Genomic DNA, 19,266 nt, shown 5'->3' with positions numbered 1-19,266 from the left:
AGAAACATTTTCTCCAAAATTGAAACATGCTATTTTGCCTTATGATTAAAACAATTCTCATACAGACAAGCACTCAAGACTTGTCCACAGAAACTTTAACCTTGCCCATAACTTTTGATTGGTTGGAGCTATGGCTTTCATATTTCACGTGTGTATTCCTTGTGACAAGACCTTTCTTTGGGTACCAACATATTTGACCTCTTGACCTTTGACAAACTTTTGCAAAATTTTATCAAACTTCAACCTTGGCCATAACTTTTGAACAATTGGTGCTTCGGATTTCATGTGGATTTTTTGTGAGAATACCTTTCCTTGGGTACAAATTTTTTTGACCTTGGAGTTTGACCCACTTTTAAAAAAACTTTAACATTGACCATAACTTTTGAACAATTGGTGCTAGGCTCTTTTATAATATTACATAGATATATTTCTTGAAACAGGACCTTCCCTTGGGTACCAACAATTTGACCCTTGGAGTTTGACCTACTTTTGAAAAACTTTTAACCTTGCCCTTAACTTTTGAACAGTAGGTACTAGGGCTCTCATATTTCACATGTGTACTTCTTGTGACAAGACCTTCCCTTGAATACCAATAATTTTGACCCTTTCACCTTGACCTTGGAGTTTGACCTACTTTTGAAAAACTTTAACCTTGACCATAACATTTGAATAGTTGGTGCTAGGGCTTTCATATTTTCTTTTTATTTCCTGCCACAAGACTTTCCCTTAGGTACCAACAATTTTGACCCATTGACCTTGAAGTTTGACCTACTTTTGTAAAACTTTAACCTTCACCATAACTTTCCAATGGTTGGTGCTAGGACTTTCATATTTGACAGGTATATTCCTTGAGACACGACCTTCCCTTGGGTACCAACATTTTTGATCTCTTGCCTTGACCTTGGAGTTTGACTTGCATTTGAGAAACTTTAATCTTTCCCATGAGCTACCACATTGGTGAATCAGAGTTTCACAAATACATCTTGTTTAATTTGTTAATGTTTTTGTGACAAAAGAGGGATGTAAAAACTGTGATAGAAACAGTACCAGTCTATAGACAGTGATTAATTTTAGATTATTTCTTCTAAATGCACAAGAATATTTTTAGCAAGACTGTAAAGTTTTAATATGATATTTTTTTTTACCTTATAACTTACACTACTCTCCCTTTCAAACAAAAATAGCAACAATTAACTGTAAAACTTTTAGCAACATTTATTGTAGAAAATATAAATACAATGTACAATTTCATATTTATCACAAATTATTTGACAGACTAAGGAATATTCAGAAGAAATAACATCCACTAGTACAGCTGCACTACTGTACAATATGTTGATCATACATGGAAATATTTATGTCTGTAACGATTCCCATTAAGCCAGTACAATATCCCCACCTCTACCTACAGTTAAAATACACCACAAAAGTCAAGTTTAAAATAGGAGTGAATCTTTTAATGGATCCAGATGTAGTTCAAATTGATCCCTCCCTGATCCACTAATTACTTATGCAGTGTATATATATATTTAAGTCAAAATATGTATTGCTGTCTCTGTTTCAGGTAAAGGACAAACTGATAACAAACAAATGATGCATAGCTGAAATATATTCCTCTTATCCCCCCCCCCCCCCTTCCAAATTAAAACAGCACATATTCACACTAGTTCTACTGTATCTGGACGACAGTTACGGGACTAGAGCTGCTGATGTCCAGAAAGAATGGCCCCTCCTGACCGGGCAGAAATGTACTCGGCATGATGTTATAGATCCCTCCTGAGATTCTGTCTAACTGCAGTACACAATAACCATTCCTGTAAAAAGATTTTATGAAAATAAACCTCTTCATCTCTCCCACATTATTATGTTTTCTGTAAGTTTGTCTTTATATGATCAAAACCCAACTATTTTCACAGAGTGTACAAAAGATTTATATAGTGTAAGCAAACTATGTTGAAAAAGTTCACGACTGTTTCTTCTACAGAAAATTTGTCAGCACCTACATGTGGGATTAACCTCACCACCCCTTGTGAGTGAGCCAGAAGGGAATACAATATGTGTCACACTGACTGCTAAATACTATTTAGGCAATATATTACATACAAAATACCCACACTATTATATAAATAAACCTTATCTGAATAATTAATGCAGAAAATAAGCTCCAAAATGCCACAATTTCTTTAACTCTCTTTTTGTGTCTTTATACTAAGAATGCTTTTTGAAACAGAAACGACAAAAATTATCACAAACATTTATCTGTGCACAAAGGCAATATTTTTATGAAATAAAAGGAATCTACTTGCAATCTGTAATCTCCTGAGCTGGTTCTCTTATCATAACTTTCTGTAATTCACCTGAGCCACTACTCTTGTTATATTTACCAGTAATCTCCTGAGCTGGTTCTTTGTCATATTTACCTTTAATTTCCTGAACTGGTTTTCTTGGCATATTTACCTACAATTTCTTGAGCTGATTCTCTTGTCATAATAACCTCCTAACCTGTAATCTCCTAAGCTTGCTCTCTCTTGGCAAATTTACCTGTAATCTCCTGAACTGGTTCTCTTGAATTGACCTGGTGCCCCTGGCACATTTTCAGATACACATGTCACCTCAAAGCCAACACTATACTGTCTGAAAACAAACCAATAATACCTTTTTTGTCAATGACAATTCTACTACAATCTTTTATTGGAGAACAAACTGTCAGAAGATGTGAACAATTTAAAAACATAATAATAAATTGGCACTCTTGGTCCACATCTACTTTATTTAACAGGGGGTACCATCCCACTGGTTCATATCATGTCAGGGTACAAAATCATGGTTCGTCCTGGAAAATTCTAGTTCCCTTATGTTTGAGATAATACTGACTTTAGACTTTGGAGGTCAAGGAGTATATATTTACTGCTGTCTTTCTGATTAATTAGTTACAACCGCTGCTGGACTATCTATTGTACACACATTTGGGACTTAGTTCCAGGAGAACATTGTTGTCTGTCTGGTTTACATGTTATCAGTGATTCATCTTTGAGTCAAATACTGACTTAATTTCAACCTAGAAGTTCCGTTCCAGCAGTATACAATTGTCTGTCTTCAAGTTAAATACTGACTTTGGATTTAAGAGCTCAAGCAGTATACAGTTGTGTGTCTGGTTAACTACAAGTTATTTTGAGTTATCCTTTAGTTAAATACTGACTTTGGCCCTAGGAGCTCCAGCAGTATACAGTTATCTGTTTGGTTAACTATTAGTTATTTTGAGTTATCCTTGATATTTATACTGACTTTGATCCTAGGAGCTCCAGCAGTATAGAGTTGTCTGTCTGGTTAACTACTAGTTATTTTGAGTTATCTTTGAGTTAAATACTGACTTTGGCCCTAGGAGCTCCAGCAGTATACAGTTGTCTGTCTGGTTATTGTCCAGTCTGATCTGGTAGATTGGGTTATTTGGGTGACTGTCCCTGTAATTCCCGCAGCCTCCAGCAGTACATCCCTTCCACTGACCATTCATCTGACAACAAAATTGGAAACCAATTTTAAATTGTCTCTCTACATGAAATAAAACTTGAAAGTTGTCTCTCTACATAAAAGTTACTTGAAGTCCACTGAATGGATATTAAAATATAATTTGAGGCTCAGTTCTGAAATATAAATAATTTATTCAGCTTGACTTGTCCTTTATAACATACCCTTTTTTCATACTGTTTCTTGTAAGGGTCAACAATCTTAGTCAGGCTGAATTCACAGGAGGAGAAGACCCGTATCGTGTAGTGTATGGTGTTGTTTTTTTCGTACTGTGAGATAACCAGTGTAAATTGTCTGGTTCCCTTCTCCTCCACCATCTTACAGAGATAGTGTGGGGTGTTGATTCGGACGCCATCTTTATAAGGAGGGGGACTGTAGGGGTAGTAGACCTTTTTTCCCTCAGATTTGTAAACCAGCAGTGTAATAAACTCCTTATTGTCAGCAAAATCATCCTAAAAAAGAAAACTCAGTGACATCATATTCATTTGAAATGTTATTTGTGTGGCTGGATATAGTTACAAGCATAATGGACATGCATATCTAAAATAATAAGAATCCAGTATTCCTAATTCTTACAGGTACACTGTATGGTGTGATTTTATATTTGTTTCTCCAATGAGACAAATTGGTGAATTTATTTGTAATATTTTCCAATCACATAAACCATTTCTCAACATGTTGAATTAAACTTGTATACAAACACACTACAACATTTACCCCAATGTGAACTCATGCCCCTACCAGTAATTTAGCTCCCCCCTCCCTCCCCATTCCTGCTTGTTTTTTGATGTATGAGTCCAGAAACTGCATTCTTAATTACACAGTAGTACATATATATTCATCCAGATGATTGTCTAGAATTTCTACCTATATGTAAACATGCTATATCCTCTCATGCAAGAGACAAACAGAGAGATTCCTCAAGTAGGCATATAAATTCTTTTACTTATATTGTTTTTATTAACTCCATACTTTGCTGTTTATAATCTGTGTGAGTAGAAATCATAAGAGGTTACCTGACTGGTTCATATCTCCAGAGAATTCCATAAATTATGACTTATATTATACCTACCTTGTCTGTGATGTGTCTGGTCAGTAGAATCCAGACAGCTGCAGGCTGACTGGCTTGGATTTCTAGCCGGTATTGTGGATTATCACTGATGTTATAAGAGTCCCGCCTGGGTCCCTCTTTAGCTGCCCAAGTACTAAAACATAAAAACACCAATCATATCAAAGTACTGAAACATACAGACCAATCACATAACATGTACTAAAACATAAAAACTCAAGACAAAACAGCATGTTATAGTAAGTTTAAATGTAGTTTGATGGTTTCCTATAGTTAAAAATAGCAAATTATTTCATTTTTTAGTATTTTTAAGAATTGTTGGTTTTGTATGATGTCATAGTTAAAATTTCCCGTACAAATTAGGCTCCGCCCCCATTTGGTAGCCTTAACTGTGCTGCGTAAGAGTACTTACTAAAAATTTAGTTCATCCTTTCAATATACCCTTAATTTATGAATCTTAAGAATTGAGGCTTTAAATTTTTAAATGTTTCTTCATTAAAATATGTAAATACAATTTCCTGCATTTTAAAAACATGTAATTAAGCCTAATTTAAAATATACTATTATCAATCTATCCAGAAAAAATAAATTTGAACTCTTACAATGTATAAGTGTGTGACGTATATTCAAATACTGACTTTAACTTACCTGTGAGTACATGCTGTATATTTAAATACTGACTCTAACTCACCTGTGAGTACATGTTGTATATTTAAATAACTCTGGATTCCAGTTTATGTATATGACATCAAAAAATCTGCATAATGATTCATAGTCAATCCAAAACACCCCTGTAAATTAACAAAAGACCACAATTATAATAGATAATACATACAGGCTTAATTCTCTAAAAAATAGAATCTACTATTAATAATATGTTTTGGTGGGTATTTTCAGTAAGACTGACAAAGCAGTTACAAACCCATCACCAGTCACTTACCCATTGAGTAACCAGGCACATAACAATTTTACACCTTGTATGTTAAATACTGTAGATTCCTTATTTTACACGAGTACTTAATATCGCGAAATGGCCCAAGGGCGTCAAATCGCGAGAACAATAATTCACGAATGGGTGTTTTATCTAGAGATTTTACATACATTAAAGCAACATAAAAATAAAAGCGAGTTATTTTATTTCGCGAGTGGTGCTTCTCGCATAATTACGCGATAATTTATTCCTCGCGTATATTTAGGAATCTACAGTACACACTTATCCCTATCACTGCAGTCTTCATCCAGACATACAGGTCCCATAAATTTATACCAATGAGAGTTAGTACCTGGTGTCAGATACCAGTGTTTCTCCAACTCGAGTTTCTTCTTACTGTCCAAAGACAACAGGCTTTCCAAGTGTCTTTGGACAATAAAAAAAATTTTAAGATCTCAAGTTAAAGAAAAAACTGGTGACTAATGAGTGCATACTATGGAACCCTTCCTTTGCAGAACTTAAGGTCTCCAAGTTATCTGTACTTAATACACAGCATGGATCATGACAACTAATTATACGGTGCTGTATGCTTATTAGGGTCCCTCTAATGTTTGACAAATAATCAGTTGACAACCTTCATTTACTCTCTGTATAAATAAGAGATGGCAGTCAAATACAGAATTGCTAATCGGTTAACCGCAAGACGTTCCAACTGATTAACTGGTTAATCGTATCAAAATACACATTTTCCTAATATTTTCTTTTCAAGTAAATTTGATCTTTTTTTTCAATTTTGTTTCAATTTCAAAAGGCAAAGAAAAAAATTTAGGACAACCATGAAACATCCCTATATATCCATACCATTGTCAGATTCGAGTTGTAATCTAGAATCATTATACTGATACATCTATAATGCATGAGCACCAATACACCTTAAAATCATAATTCTTCACCTAAAGAGATTTGAAACAGACAGAGCAAAAAAAGATGGACAGACAGACAACTAAAGTAATGTCTTCCTACCATTGTCATATTGCTGAGCACTTTTGGGATCATAGTTTAACAGTTTCTGTAACTCTGGAGTCCAATTCACAGAATCATTCTCAGAAAAATGTCCCTTCCACCTTAAGTGGCTCCAAGGATTTTTTAACATAAAGAGTTTTCTCCCTTTCACTTCCCGAATGTCCAACATTGCGTAAGCATGAGTTGGTACCAGGCCGGCACGATCAGCCTCTGCTTCATGTAGATCACCTGTTGCTATGGTAATTAAGCAGTGTCCTTTATGAAATCTGTCGTGGATCCGTTTAAATTCTTTGTCTTTGTCAAAATCATCAGAATTACGTTTAATGGCCACTCTCTCAGGAATCCATCCTGTCAGTGCATGAAGGTCAATATTCTGAAATGTAAGTGCTTTAAGGTCATTTATCAGTTCATTTTAAAGTGTGTTTTCAATGCAAAATCTTAAACTAAATGAAAGCATTTTTCATAAAAACTAAATTATCTTATAATTATTTTATAACCTAGCAATCACATCTATAAAATATAAATTAAATAACAAGGTTTCACAATAAACCTTTTTTTTTTCAAAAGGCAGCTTCTTATTAAAAAAAACATAGGTAATCAGAGATTACAGAGCTAACCTCAACGAATGTCGCCTTTAAGTAAGGCAAAGTCCCAAACTAATAATCTAGTAGTGTGCATCTTTAGATGTAGCATTTATGCAATTTTGGTCTGATAGGGCTTGCAGTTACTTGGGAATGGACTAATCCAAGAACTTTAAACTAGTCCCTCATCCAGAAAATGTAATTCAAATCCAGCATCTGAAGTAAGTTTGAGAGTGTTCATCCTGTGATGCATCATCCATGCAAGTTTGGTTCAGATAGCCCTTATAGTTTACTTTAACCTGGTAACTCATCTGAAAAATGTAGGTGAGATCCAGCATCCAAAGCAAGCTTGGTAGTGTGCATCTTCAGATGTATCATCCATGCAAGTTTGTTCAATATAGGGCTTAAAGTTACTTGGAAATGAGACCTGCTCTAAAAACTTTAACTTGGTCACTCATTCAGAAAATGTAGGCCAGATCCAGCATCCTTTGGTCAATATAGGGCTTTTAGTTACTTGGAAACGAGACCTGCTCCAAAAACTTTAACCTGGTCACTAATCTGAAAAATGTCAGTCAGATACAGCATCCGAAGCAAGCTTGGTTGTGTGCATCTTCAGATGTATCATCCATGCAAGTCTGGTCAATATAGGGCTTTTAGTTCCTTGGAAATGAGACATGCTCCAAAAACTTTAACCTGGTCACTCATCTGGAAAATGTAGGTCAGATCCAGCATCCGAAGCAAGTCCAGTAGTGTGCATCCTTAGATGTATCATTCATGCCATTTTGGTCAATATAGGGCTTTTAGTTACATGGAAATGAGATCTGCTCCAAAAACTTTAACCTGCTCTAAGAACTTTGACCTGCTTTTACCCTGCTCCAAAAACATTAACCTGGTCATTCTTCAGCTGAAATTGCAGCATCTGAAACCTTGACTGGTACAATGAAACATACTAGTAGCATCCTCCATGCATCTCTGTTTAATATAAGGTACAGAAGTACTTGAAAAGAAAACTGCACCAAAAACTTTAACCTGGGACGCTGATGCCGAGGGTATTACATATGCTCCGCCAACTTTGTTGAGGTGAGCTAATAAAAAGGGCTGACATATCACTGAAACACTCCAACATACTATACATGTACTTTTTTTACATAGGGTCATAATTCTTGGAACCTCAATTTCTGTTTAATTTGCAGGTAGAAAATTACGCAAATTTCTTGTGTTCCCTTTATATGTCTTAAATGCACCTAAATGTACGCTGTTGACAAAATTTCCACAGAAAAAATTGTGACACGTACATATAGCATTGATTAATTCCAAGTGGGAAAAAGTATGTGTACAGTAATCAGTTTACTGATGTTAGAAACAAAATCTACTGATAATGATACATACAGAGTTGGATCCTGGGAAATCGTATCCACCCATCACTTTCATGTAAGCTTTCTCCAGGAGAGAGATCCACAACTCGTTCCTGTTGTTTGAGAATGAACATAGTAGTTCTCCGTCCCGTCCCATAGGGAAAAAGTCATCAATGATCACCTGAAATATCAGCATTTCACAACATAAGTACAACATGTATAGGTTAACAAAGCTCATCTAAACAAGCATTCTGAGAGTATTGCATTAGCAATACTAGTCCCCTACCGGCAAGTGTAATCTGGTTCCAGTTAAAAATTGAAAATGCCATAATTCCGTCAAAAATTAATGAAGCGGGAGGAAATGCAAACTTGATCTATAACTAATCAAGGTAAAGCCACATACCAAAAATCAGCTCAATATCTACAAGCGTTTAGAAGAAAATTGCGGAAAACCCGTAAAAATTGAAAAGGCCGTAATTCCGTCAAAAATCAATGAAGCGGAACGAAATGCAAACTTGATCTGTAACTCATCAAGATACATTCACATACCAAAAATCAGCTCAATATCTGCAAGCGTTTAGGAAAAAAGTGCGGAAAACCAAGTGGGACAGACTGACAGACAGACAGAGGGACAGACAGACAGACAGACGGACGGACAGACGGACGGACAGACTCAGAGGAAACCTATAGTCCCCTCCGGTTTCACCGGTAGGGGACTAATAATCATCTAGAAGCACAGCTTAATTCTAAACATATTATATAATTCTTAATTTTGTCATCATGATTGTCTCTGAAATTTAACATTCATAATACAATTATCTTCTAAATGTTAAATTGGAATGCTTAAAATCTTCTAAACATGAAAACTCCCCTGGATAAGTTCACAGGCACATGGGAAAATAGAGACCCCTCTCCTCCCCAAACACACACATACCCCAAAGTCAACATTCACATCATCAAATATTTATTATCAATTAAACCTCAGCATAAACAGAAAAAATAATTTCTGCATAAATTCACAGGATTAAATCAAAGTCTAGCCTTGTTAATACGGACATCAATATTCCAGATGCTTCACCTTCTCAATGAAGTTTTTTTGAAACAGAATTTACATTACATCTACAAATTATTAAATGCTTGTTTTGGTAATCAAGACTGAACACTTCACTTATTCAGACGATTTCCTTGGGAACACAAGTGTACAGATTAACAAGGCTTGTGGTCTAACCTTTCTGGGAACTCCATTTATGTTGAGTTTCACCATGTACTTTCCACACGGATTGTATACAGGGTCTCCATTCCTGTTCTGAGGGTAAATAATGCTGAAAAGACAAGTGTTTAAAGTTAAAAAAGGGAAAATAAATAATGGAGTAATGCCCTTAACTCTTCCATCAAGTACAAAAGAACTGTAAAACATGGTAACAGTGAACAAGCTTATAAGGACTTTAAGCTTAAAGTTGAGTGAATTTTATTTCTGTTTCATTTAAAACATGCTTTGAAGTTATCCCATATAATGCATCAAAATCATTCATCCCTGGATTTGGCCATAATAGTGTTTTACTGTATATGTAAGTGGAAAAATGTTCAGCTAACTCTGACAACATTTAATACATGAATATTTACATTTCCAATGTCTTTGTCCGAGATAAAATTACAAATTGTAAAAATACTTTATTTCTACATAAATCTACTGGTTCATCGATAGGCGCGGTTAAAAAAAATCACGTGCGGGGCGGGACAAATAGAGACAGAAGCGGGGCTATAAGCACGGGAATTTGCAGAATCAGGAGCATGTAAATATAAGGAATAACTGTCAGATTTTTTGGATTCATGACGATGATCAATCGATTGGCTTGCGTGATAATTTTATGCATAAACGCCTTCGGCGTTTATGCAAATTATCACGCAAGCCACTCGATTGATCACATCATGAATCCAAAAAATAAGACAGTTATTCCTTAAATAATTCTTAAATGATTATGTTGACAACTATGTTCAGGAGTACCTGTAGGACTGAGATGAGAAATCAAACTTATTTAAACTTTTTAAGTTTGTTTTAAGAAGGTTCATTTTTCCTAGACCCTTCCTTACCTGGTTATGAGTTTTTTCTTAAATCTCCTTTCATACTGAGCACTGATGGCTAGAGATGAAACGAAACTACAGTCAGATACAATGGTCTGTAAAAAAAAAAAAAAATCGGAACAATAAATATACAGCGAAGATTTTATATTTGTATTCCAAGACTGATTTCAATTTTTCAGAAATGAACTTTCACAATTTTCTATTCCAAATTTGAGTCTGCACACTAGAAATATTTTGAAAATCAATGCCAGGAATGAAAAATAGAAGAATTTTACAAAGCTAAGTCCATACATATATCAATTGATATTCTCGTAGACAATAGTCCAACTTTTGCCTAGTATACAACACTGAGCCTATATGTACATTGTAAAATGTAGCCACTATCTAGAATACAGTATCTGAACCAAGAATCACACAAAACACTCATAGCTGCACAATATTTGCAGGATTTGAGGGTTACCTGTTTTATGCTGTAACAAGACACAGCGTAGATAATTTGTGGGTTATCACAGAATTGCTCGGGTCGTACCCATTCCCTGAAGTTTGATCGCTGCTTTGGAGAGAGAGCAAGCTTTCCACACTTGTCACTAAAAAATTACACAATAAATTATCATCACTACAAATGGTTCACAATCCAAATTACCTGAAATCAGGCTCTTGTATAGAAGTGGATCCAGTAAAAAATCTAAACTTGATCATGTTTATGAGGTTAATCTTGTTTAAAAACGAGACTAATGTCAAAGCTAGGATCTGAGCAAAGTACAAGCTACACTACATCAAGCTGCTATCTGATCAGTTTAAATTACTGCTTTTGAAAACAAATCAAATTTTGCTTTATTTCCTCAAAATTCTTCAATCTGATGATAAAAAACTGAATACAAAGGGTAAAGTCACACCAAAAAAACCCATTTATTTACCTAAATGGCACGGGGTAGGCAAATTTCTCTTTCATGTCGACACTCATAAATGGGACATACTCTCTGCCATTGATAAAAGACGTCTTCCTGTAAACAGATGAACATACAGGGGATATATTTACATCCACTGAATATTATCTACTTGATTTCTTATGAAAACCAAGGTCATTTATCAATCAGTAAACGCCGCTAAGCAAGCCACCTGTATAGGTTTCTTGAGCAGCAGCTCTTCCATCAATGGAACACACAATGTCATACATATCAATAAAACAATATTTAACGTACTTAATTTTAATTTATATGTTTTTTTATACAAATATAAATATAAACAATGTCTTTCTTTGTTTGTTATACAGGAATTAATGTTGCAGCCATTGCAGGAAAAAATTACATAACCCGCATTTTTTCTGCAACAGCTGCAACATTAATTCAAATACTAACAACCGAAGAAAGCATTTTGTTGTTCAAATATATCTGCCATTAATGAGAGGTCTCCCAGGAAAGAGATACATGATTTAGCTGTACTTGTAAGCAGAATTGTTTAAAGAAAAACTAAATGATAAATAAAAGCCAACATTAACTTGTAATATAATTATATCTAAGAAATAAGTTAGTATTTGGGTTGTTTGGATATATATTTTAAACTAATAAACCCATTTTTTTAATCATATGATATTCTCAAACCCTCAGCACTTTTAATCATCTATAATGTGAGAAATTTAATTTTTTTTATTACCTGAGTAACTCTACATCTTTCTTAGTATACACCAAGTGAGAGATTTAATTTCTCCATTACCTGAGTACTTCTATTTCTTCTTTAGTATACACAGAGGGACCTAGGTTGATAAGATGACCAGCTTTTCTGGGGGCATTGGTTGGGGCAGGTTTTCCTCCAGGAATAGAGACTTTGTCCTCCTCGTCTAGAAATGCCCCATACCCCAGGGGTGGTGGTTTGTACTCCCCGGCCTTGTTGAGGGGAGGGAGGGGCTTTACCCCACCAGGTGGTGCTGAGAGTTTTTTCTTTAAAGCTTCAGCCCTATCAAGAAAATAATTTTGTTAACGAACAAATCAGAAATTTTAATATACATGTATATACATAATAAAAACAAAAAAGAAAATTGATAAATAATTAACTACTTTTCATTTTTTTTTTAAAATTCATGATGTCTGTCATTAGGTGGACATGCCTACTGCCCTACATGTCTATAATCAGAGAAACATGTCATACAGCCATATCCCTGAAAAGACATTCCTTCTTATATTTTCTTAATATTTATTCTCATCCATTGCCATTGAGACAGGTCTACCTATATCTAATAGATATATGTACCTATTAGTTTAGGAGGATCTGGGAGATATAATTATCTAAGATCTATGAAACATTCCTGTCTAGAACCTGAGAGACATACCTGTCTAAAGCCTGAGAGACATACCTGTCTACGACCTGAGAGACACACCTGTCTAAGACCTGAGAGACACACCTGTCTAAGACCTGAGAGACATATCTGTCTAAGACCTGAGAGACATACCTGTCTAAGACCTGACAGACATACCTGTCTAAGACCTGACAGACATATCTGTCTAGAACCTGAGAGCCATACCTGTCTAAAGCCTGAGAGACATACCTGTCTAAAGCCTGAGAGACATACCTGTCTAGAACCTGAGAGCCATACCTGTCTAAAGCCTGAGAGACATACCTGTCTAAAGCCTGAGAGACATACCTGTCTAAAGCCTGTGAGGCCACTTTTGTCATCTTGTCTTGTAATCCCTTGTCTGTGGTGCTGTCTCTCTGAAAAAAATCATAGGAGTCCTGATTATATTCAAGTATGTGTAACTACCTTAACTTACAGCATTATGTCATTTAATTACCTAAAAATACATAAAAATAATTCATTTATTTTCTTTTTGTTTTCATCTTAACTTATCAAATTACTGATTGAGTATTTATTGAGTGAAAAATAAAGCTTTAGTTCCAGGGATAGACATTAACTTTCAGATTCACTTGCCCTTCGGGCAAGTGATCTCAAACTTTGACTTGTCCGAATGCAAAACTTGGTTGCCCAAAATTAGGATGGAACTTAAGACGAAAATTATTAATTACTGCAAACATTCTGAAAAGAAAAAATGTGACGAAATACACTACTGTCAATTTGGCAAGTTGAGCTACCTGGTACCTGAAAAAATTTTGATCCTGCATTTGTACATAAATGTATACCGCTTGTAAATGTACTTGTATATGTAACCTGTTAACACACACTGCCATGCAGCAATATCCCTTCATTTCCTTTTTAAATATCATATTTTTGAAAATTATTTGCGGTAGGATCATTTTGTAATTCGTGATTTTCAGCGATAACTGTGATGCAACGCTTAAGGAAGATAGTTGCTACGAAACATACATCTTACCTTGATCAGGATACAACGTGTTACACTGTACTTATATTCTGTGCTTGAATAATCTAATTCCCTAATAAGAAGTTAACAAAATTTTGTTAGACGTAGAGTGTATTTCCTACGAAAGAAAACAACAAACTTGATTTTTAAATTAACCGTATAATCCAGAAATGCTACCAAGGAATTTCAAATGCAAAACATTGTCAGTCAGGTGCGTGGCGGAAATCAAGTGTTCAATTTATTGTTTTATTTATAAATTAATGTAAACTAAATAAATATGTACATTTGTATCAGAAAAATTCACTTGCCCGATCGGAAAAGTAGGTCGACAATTTCACTTGCCCGAACTGAGAATTTACTTGTCCCGGGCAATCGGACAACCGTTAATGTCGATCCCTGAGTTCATATGTAGGTTATTCAATATTGCACCAAGTAGTTCATAGTCAGTATTTGCACTTACTGTTATATACAACTAAGATATGTAGTACACATACAGTTATTTGATAACTCAAGCATTTCTTCAAAAGAGAGAGCAAGAGAGAGAGACAGCAGTGTCTTTCATTCATATTTTAAAAGCAGTTCTTCAAAAGAGAGAGAGAGAGAAAGCAAAAGAAAGAGAAACAAGAACAAGAAAAGGAAAACAATCAAATCAAACTGAAATTGTAAACAAAAACAAAATAATATCTGACGATATTTCAGAAAAAATGTTTTTTACGATTTTGAGGAAGACTTCCACAGCCTCTGTGTAGAGATCCTTGGCCTCGGGGAGATTTCCCGCCTCGTCTTCATCGAACGCCTGGTGGAGAAGGAAGTTCCCTCGTTCCAGGTTCAGTTTCTCCTCCGACTTGTGTTCTGTCTGCTGTGTCTGTACACTCCCCGAGTTTACTGTAAACAGAAAGAAAAACATGGTGCATTAAGGCACTAAGATGTCACTACTGTTATAACCTACATAAGGTACTAAAGGACTGCTAGTGAAAAGAATATTTCAGGAATTATTAAGCATGGTTTCTTTCGTGATTTTCCCTGTGGGTAAATAAACTTATATATGTAATCTACAAGACGGTTTTTTCATTATAATATATAGGACCGGTTATTGATTAGAAATTTCGTATTGTGATATATTGCGATATTTGGAACTGTATTGCGATATGTATTGCATTATTTTTTATAACACTTAAAATGCTCTTTTCTTGTTTTATTAACCTCCATTTATAAGCAGAGTGTATAAAATTTTATAAATACGTTGTAACAAAAAAGTTCTAGTTGAATTCACTATAGTTTGGCAACGAAATGCAACCATACAACAAAAACCTTTACCGTTTGGTCGTGTTTGGCACGATTTAAAACATTCCTGACATCTTAAATTTCACATTTTACTTCATAAATCTAAAGCCCAATCATTTTGCTGGTATATCGGCACTGGAAAAACGTATCATAAAGACGATATTTTTTGTTAACGAATCACAATATACCGGAATATAGATATTATTGTGCAGCCCTAATACCGTATAACGGGTATTTTCTGCGGTTGGAAATTTTTGCGATTTAACCCCTAAAAGATAGCAAATTAATTTCTGCGTTTTCAATTTCTGCGCTTGCATTATACCGCAAAAAAATATATACTGGGTATGATCACCAAACTCTAAGGATTATCAGATAGCTGCCATGTTTACGTTTTATAAATTCATTGAGACATATTGATCAAAGGTGCATGAGAACTGGTATTAAGCTATTAAGCTTAATTAAACTACTATCTTTTAGTTAGTCTTTGTAAAAATATGTCAAGTCCCAATTGAAATGAATTATTACAGTATCAGTCCACCCAAACAAAAATAAAAATCTTTATTCTACATTGTAACAAACGTTTTATGCGATCTATTAAAATATTTAAATATATAGATAATTAATGCATCCAAGCCATATTCTAAAAATACACTTATAGTTAATTGCCATCAAAATTTACCTGGTGTTTATATTTTAAGCTCAAACAAACAGTTGCATAATCAAGTAACCTAAAGTTGACCGTATACAATCACAGGTGCCATGTGCAATGAGGCGTAACTAATCCTGTCAGTCGTCTGCATTGAGTGAAATTCACAAGACAATCAAGCCACATTGTTTATAAAAGCAGTAATTATGGTCTCAAGATAAAACACAAGATTGAAAAAAAGTGTTAAAGAAAGAAAGAAAAGCTAATATGTGTTGTTTTCAGCTTTCGGAGTTTGGACGAATAATTGCGAAATGTCGTTTAGTCATTTACATGTAGGCCTACATGCATATCCATATAAAATAAAGAAATAGGTACAAGAAAAGATGTTTAACTTTTTGTATAAAATTATTAAATTGATATTATTTACAGGAACGTTTTGATTCAATATGTTTTGGACAAATCCTGACATCTAAAATCTTTGAATTTCGATGACACCCGAATTTCTCGCTAACGAGGACGTGTCCACTCATGAGTCTGCGGACGCATCGTTTTTAAGAACCTTGCGTCCCAAATAATTTTGCTGCCTCCAGTACGCAGGTTCTTGCGTTAATGAGAATCCTGTGACATACGCACAACTTATCATACTTGCATGTATAAAATATATATCTGAAGAAATATTGAAAAATATTTTGTGATTGTAATTTTTGCGGATTTGTCCTATCCGCAAAATTCCGCAAAAATTGGACAACCGCAGAAAATACCCATTATACGGTAATACTGGTATATGAAATTATAAGCTATCATTGATTTAGATTAGTTTCTGGCTTTTTTTTTTAGTTTCTTTGCCTCAGGATATATTTGTTGGCGTACATTAAATAACCTATCTAAGATTGGAATAATTACAGGCTCTTTTGAGTTCCTCTGCTCTCAGTATATACTCGTTAGCTTTGTTGGTGATGTTTGGTAACTTGGAACCTGCCAGAGCTGCTGATAATAACGCCTGGGCCGCCTCCTGATGATAAAAACATTGTAACACGCATAAGTCAAACTCACATCAAACTCGGCAAAAAATTACCAAATACTTTGTAATGTCAAAGGGTTACATTACAGACACATTATAAAAATATTACATTTTTAGGGTAACGTGAATTTGTTATCCCACTATTGTCTGAGGTGAAGCTGGGGTCAAAATGGTTTTCAAGGGACAACAATTTCACATTACCCTATAAACAAGTAATTTTTTTTCTCGTTATACTGAATGCATTTAGAATACATTTAAAGGAGAATGTCACTGTGAAACATACATGCAAACATTCTGCACAGTTAACAATTTTTATACTGCTGCTATGTAATGTTACCTGGAGGGCATGACTTATGCACATGGTAAGGAAAAAGTAATTTTTAACAAATGTTTTTAAACCATTTAAATTTGACTATTTATCATGAAAGTATAGAAATGTATGTTAACACCTGACTCATATTCTACTTAAAATATGTACAAGGGTCGTCTGAAAAATATGAAGTCTTTTGTTATAACTTTCTTATTAAACACCATATTATAACCAAACTTGGTAGATACATTTTCACAAAAAATCTTAATACTTTGAATTGAAAATAGCAAATATATAGTGATGCGTGAACAGGATTTCACATCTGGACTGTTGGTCTTGTGTTTTTACATGTATTTTAGCTATATGAAAATAAAAGTGAGCAATTTTATTTCTTGAGTGGTGTTTCATGCAAAATTAAGCAATATTTTATTGCTCATGAATATTTAGGAATCTAAAAGTATATATAATAATAGTATTATAACAGTAACTTGATCTGAAGAGCCAGATCATGTCAAGTTGACATCTTCAATCGCTATAATGCAGTCTTCGACAAATCCCGGGAGTCCGAAGCCCAGGATCTGGTAAAATTGGAAGCAGGCATGTGGAAATTGCGTACTTAAAAGCCCGAAGGGCATGTAAATTCTGAGGCCTAAGCCTCCATATTATCAAATTAAATAATACCAATAACATTAAATGTACTTAAAAGTCTGATTTTTCATCTGAAGTGGAGCACCAAATAAAATTTTAACGATAGTTTATTCTACAGTGATTTCCAAGGAACTCTTTTGCAAAGGAGACACAAAAAGTGTACAGGTTGAAAACAATATTAATGGCGAGACAATAAATCGATAGAAATGGATTTCCGATCATTTCCTTGGCATGAAAAGGCAAATAAGAATAAAATTACTTGATAAAATTCTGGGCATGTAAATATTTGTTCGGGCTAGCGTAATAAGTGGTTAAACCTGCCCGAAGGGCATGTACTGAAAAAAAAGATTTGGCGAAGACTGATAATGTTTTGTTTACATTAATCAACAACAGTAAGTCCCAAGTCAACACGGTCAAACAAGATTCTCAGTGTTGTGAGAGTGGGAATTAAAAAAATGGAAGCTTCAAATAAAAAATATTAAATATGTACAGGACAATTTTTGTTTTATTTCTTGTGAATTTTGATGTTCTGTGATTTCGTAAATGGGGTAAAAAATATATATGTGACATTTTGTGTGCAGCCGATACTTATCACATATATGTGTTAACTGTGTAGGTGCTCTATCACCAGAGCTGCTAGCCTAATGCTCCCATCTCCTTTAAGAACAATGTTCCAAGCTGAGTTTAAAGTTTGGGATGTCATTAAGATTCAATTAAATGTTAGTCTCACCTTTTGTTATAGTAAGAATAATCTAAATGAGTCTCAGGACAGGCGTTAAACCGGGTTCGTGTAGTTAGAATAATCTAACTGTGTCTCTGGACAAGCCCTCACCAAACCGGGTCCGTAGGACAATATCATTTTAACGATAGAACGTTCTATCTAGGGTTCGTGGGACATTATCATTTCTATTAGAACATTAGAACATTCTATCTAACTTTTTGTTTACAAGGGATCATCTTTGCATTAAACATAAACAAGTTTAAATGTTAATTATCACAATACTTACATTATAATAAAACACGGCCATGGGGTAATTGCCTGTTTTATCATACTCAACAGCTAGATATGCAAACTGCTTTCCATCCGTCTCCAAAATATCAGGATCCACACCTTCATTTATATCGTCATCCATTTCAACCAATCAAGCAACAACTACACACGAGATAATCACCTAAATGATATATGTAGCCAATTAATTATACACTTTTTGTGTTCGCCATACATGGACGGGTACCTGAACGTTATAGTTTGATAATGAAAGCTATCTTCAGCCTCCGTGCTGTCAGTAATATTGGGATTTTGAAATTTCGTTTGTACGTTCCACTTGACGTTTTTCAAGATTGTCTGAATGAATCTCGTTACTTTTACACCAATCTTACCATTTAATCAGTGTCAACACATCGATGTCTATCCATAAACATGTAAATTTACTCCGTAAGTTCGATAGTCATCTCTGTTGACGAACCGAAAATAGGAATG

General features: G+C 34.6%; 1 protein-coding gene across 1 annotated transcript; it reads right to left on the bottom strand.

The window, feature by feature from the left end:
• Positions 1 to 1,190: 1,190 nt before the first annotated feature.
• Positions 1,191 to 19,251, bottom strand: LOC133194197 (calpain-7-like). Its single transcript, XM_061330211.1, has 18 exons — positions 19,167 to 19,251; positions 18,794 to 18,958; positions 16,711 to 16,819; positions 14,593 to 14,762; positions 13,205 to 13,272; positions 12,280 to 12,519; positions 11,484 to 11,570; positions 11,027 to 11,153; positions 10,576 to 10,661; positions 9,713 to 9,806; positions 8,519 to 8,665; positions 6,549 to 6,921; positions 5,286 to 5,385; positions 4,598 to 4,730; positions 3,690 to 3,977; positions 3,372 to 3,511; positions 2,542 to 2,634; positions 1,191 to 1,814 (listed from the first exon to the last, which is right to left on the bottom strand). Exons 2-18 carry the CDS (start codon positions 18,917 to 18,919, stop codon positions 1,670 to 1,672), a joined length of 2,526 nt encoding a protein of 841 aa, XP_061186195.1. The 5' UTR covers positions 18,920 to 18,958; positions 19,167 to 19,251; the 3' UTR covers positions 1,191 to 1,669.
• Positions 19,252 to 19,266: the final 15 nt, after the last annotated feature.

The sequence above is a fragment of the Saccostrea echinata genome, unplaced genomic scaffold (assembly GCF_033153115.1).
Source record: "Saccostrea echinata isolate AGI-Se365-2 ecotype Australia unplaced genomic scaffold, CSIRO_AGI_Sech_v1 ptg000028l, whole genome shotgun sequence".
Lineage (NCBI taxonomy): Eukaryota > Metazoa > Mollusca > Bivalvia > Ostreida > Ostreidae > Saccostrea > Saccostrea echinata.
This window is presented reverse-complemented; position numbering and strand designations above follow the sequence as displayed.

Coding starts and splice junctions, on each gene's coding strand:
- LOC133194197 (XM_061330211.1), bottom strand. CDS start 18,919: ATGGATGACGATATAAATGAAGGTGTGGATCCTGATATTTTGGAGACG. Junction 6,922..8,518: donor ATTTCCCAGGATCCAACTCT/GTATGTATCATT, acceptor CTTACATTTCAG/AATATTGACCTTCATGCACT. Junction 3,512..3,689: donor AGAAACAGTATGAAAAAAGG/GTATGTTATAAA, acceptor TTTTGTTGTCAG/ATGAATGGTCAGTGGAAGGG.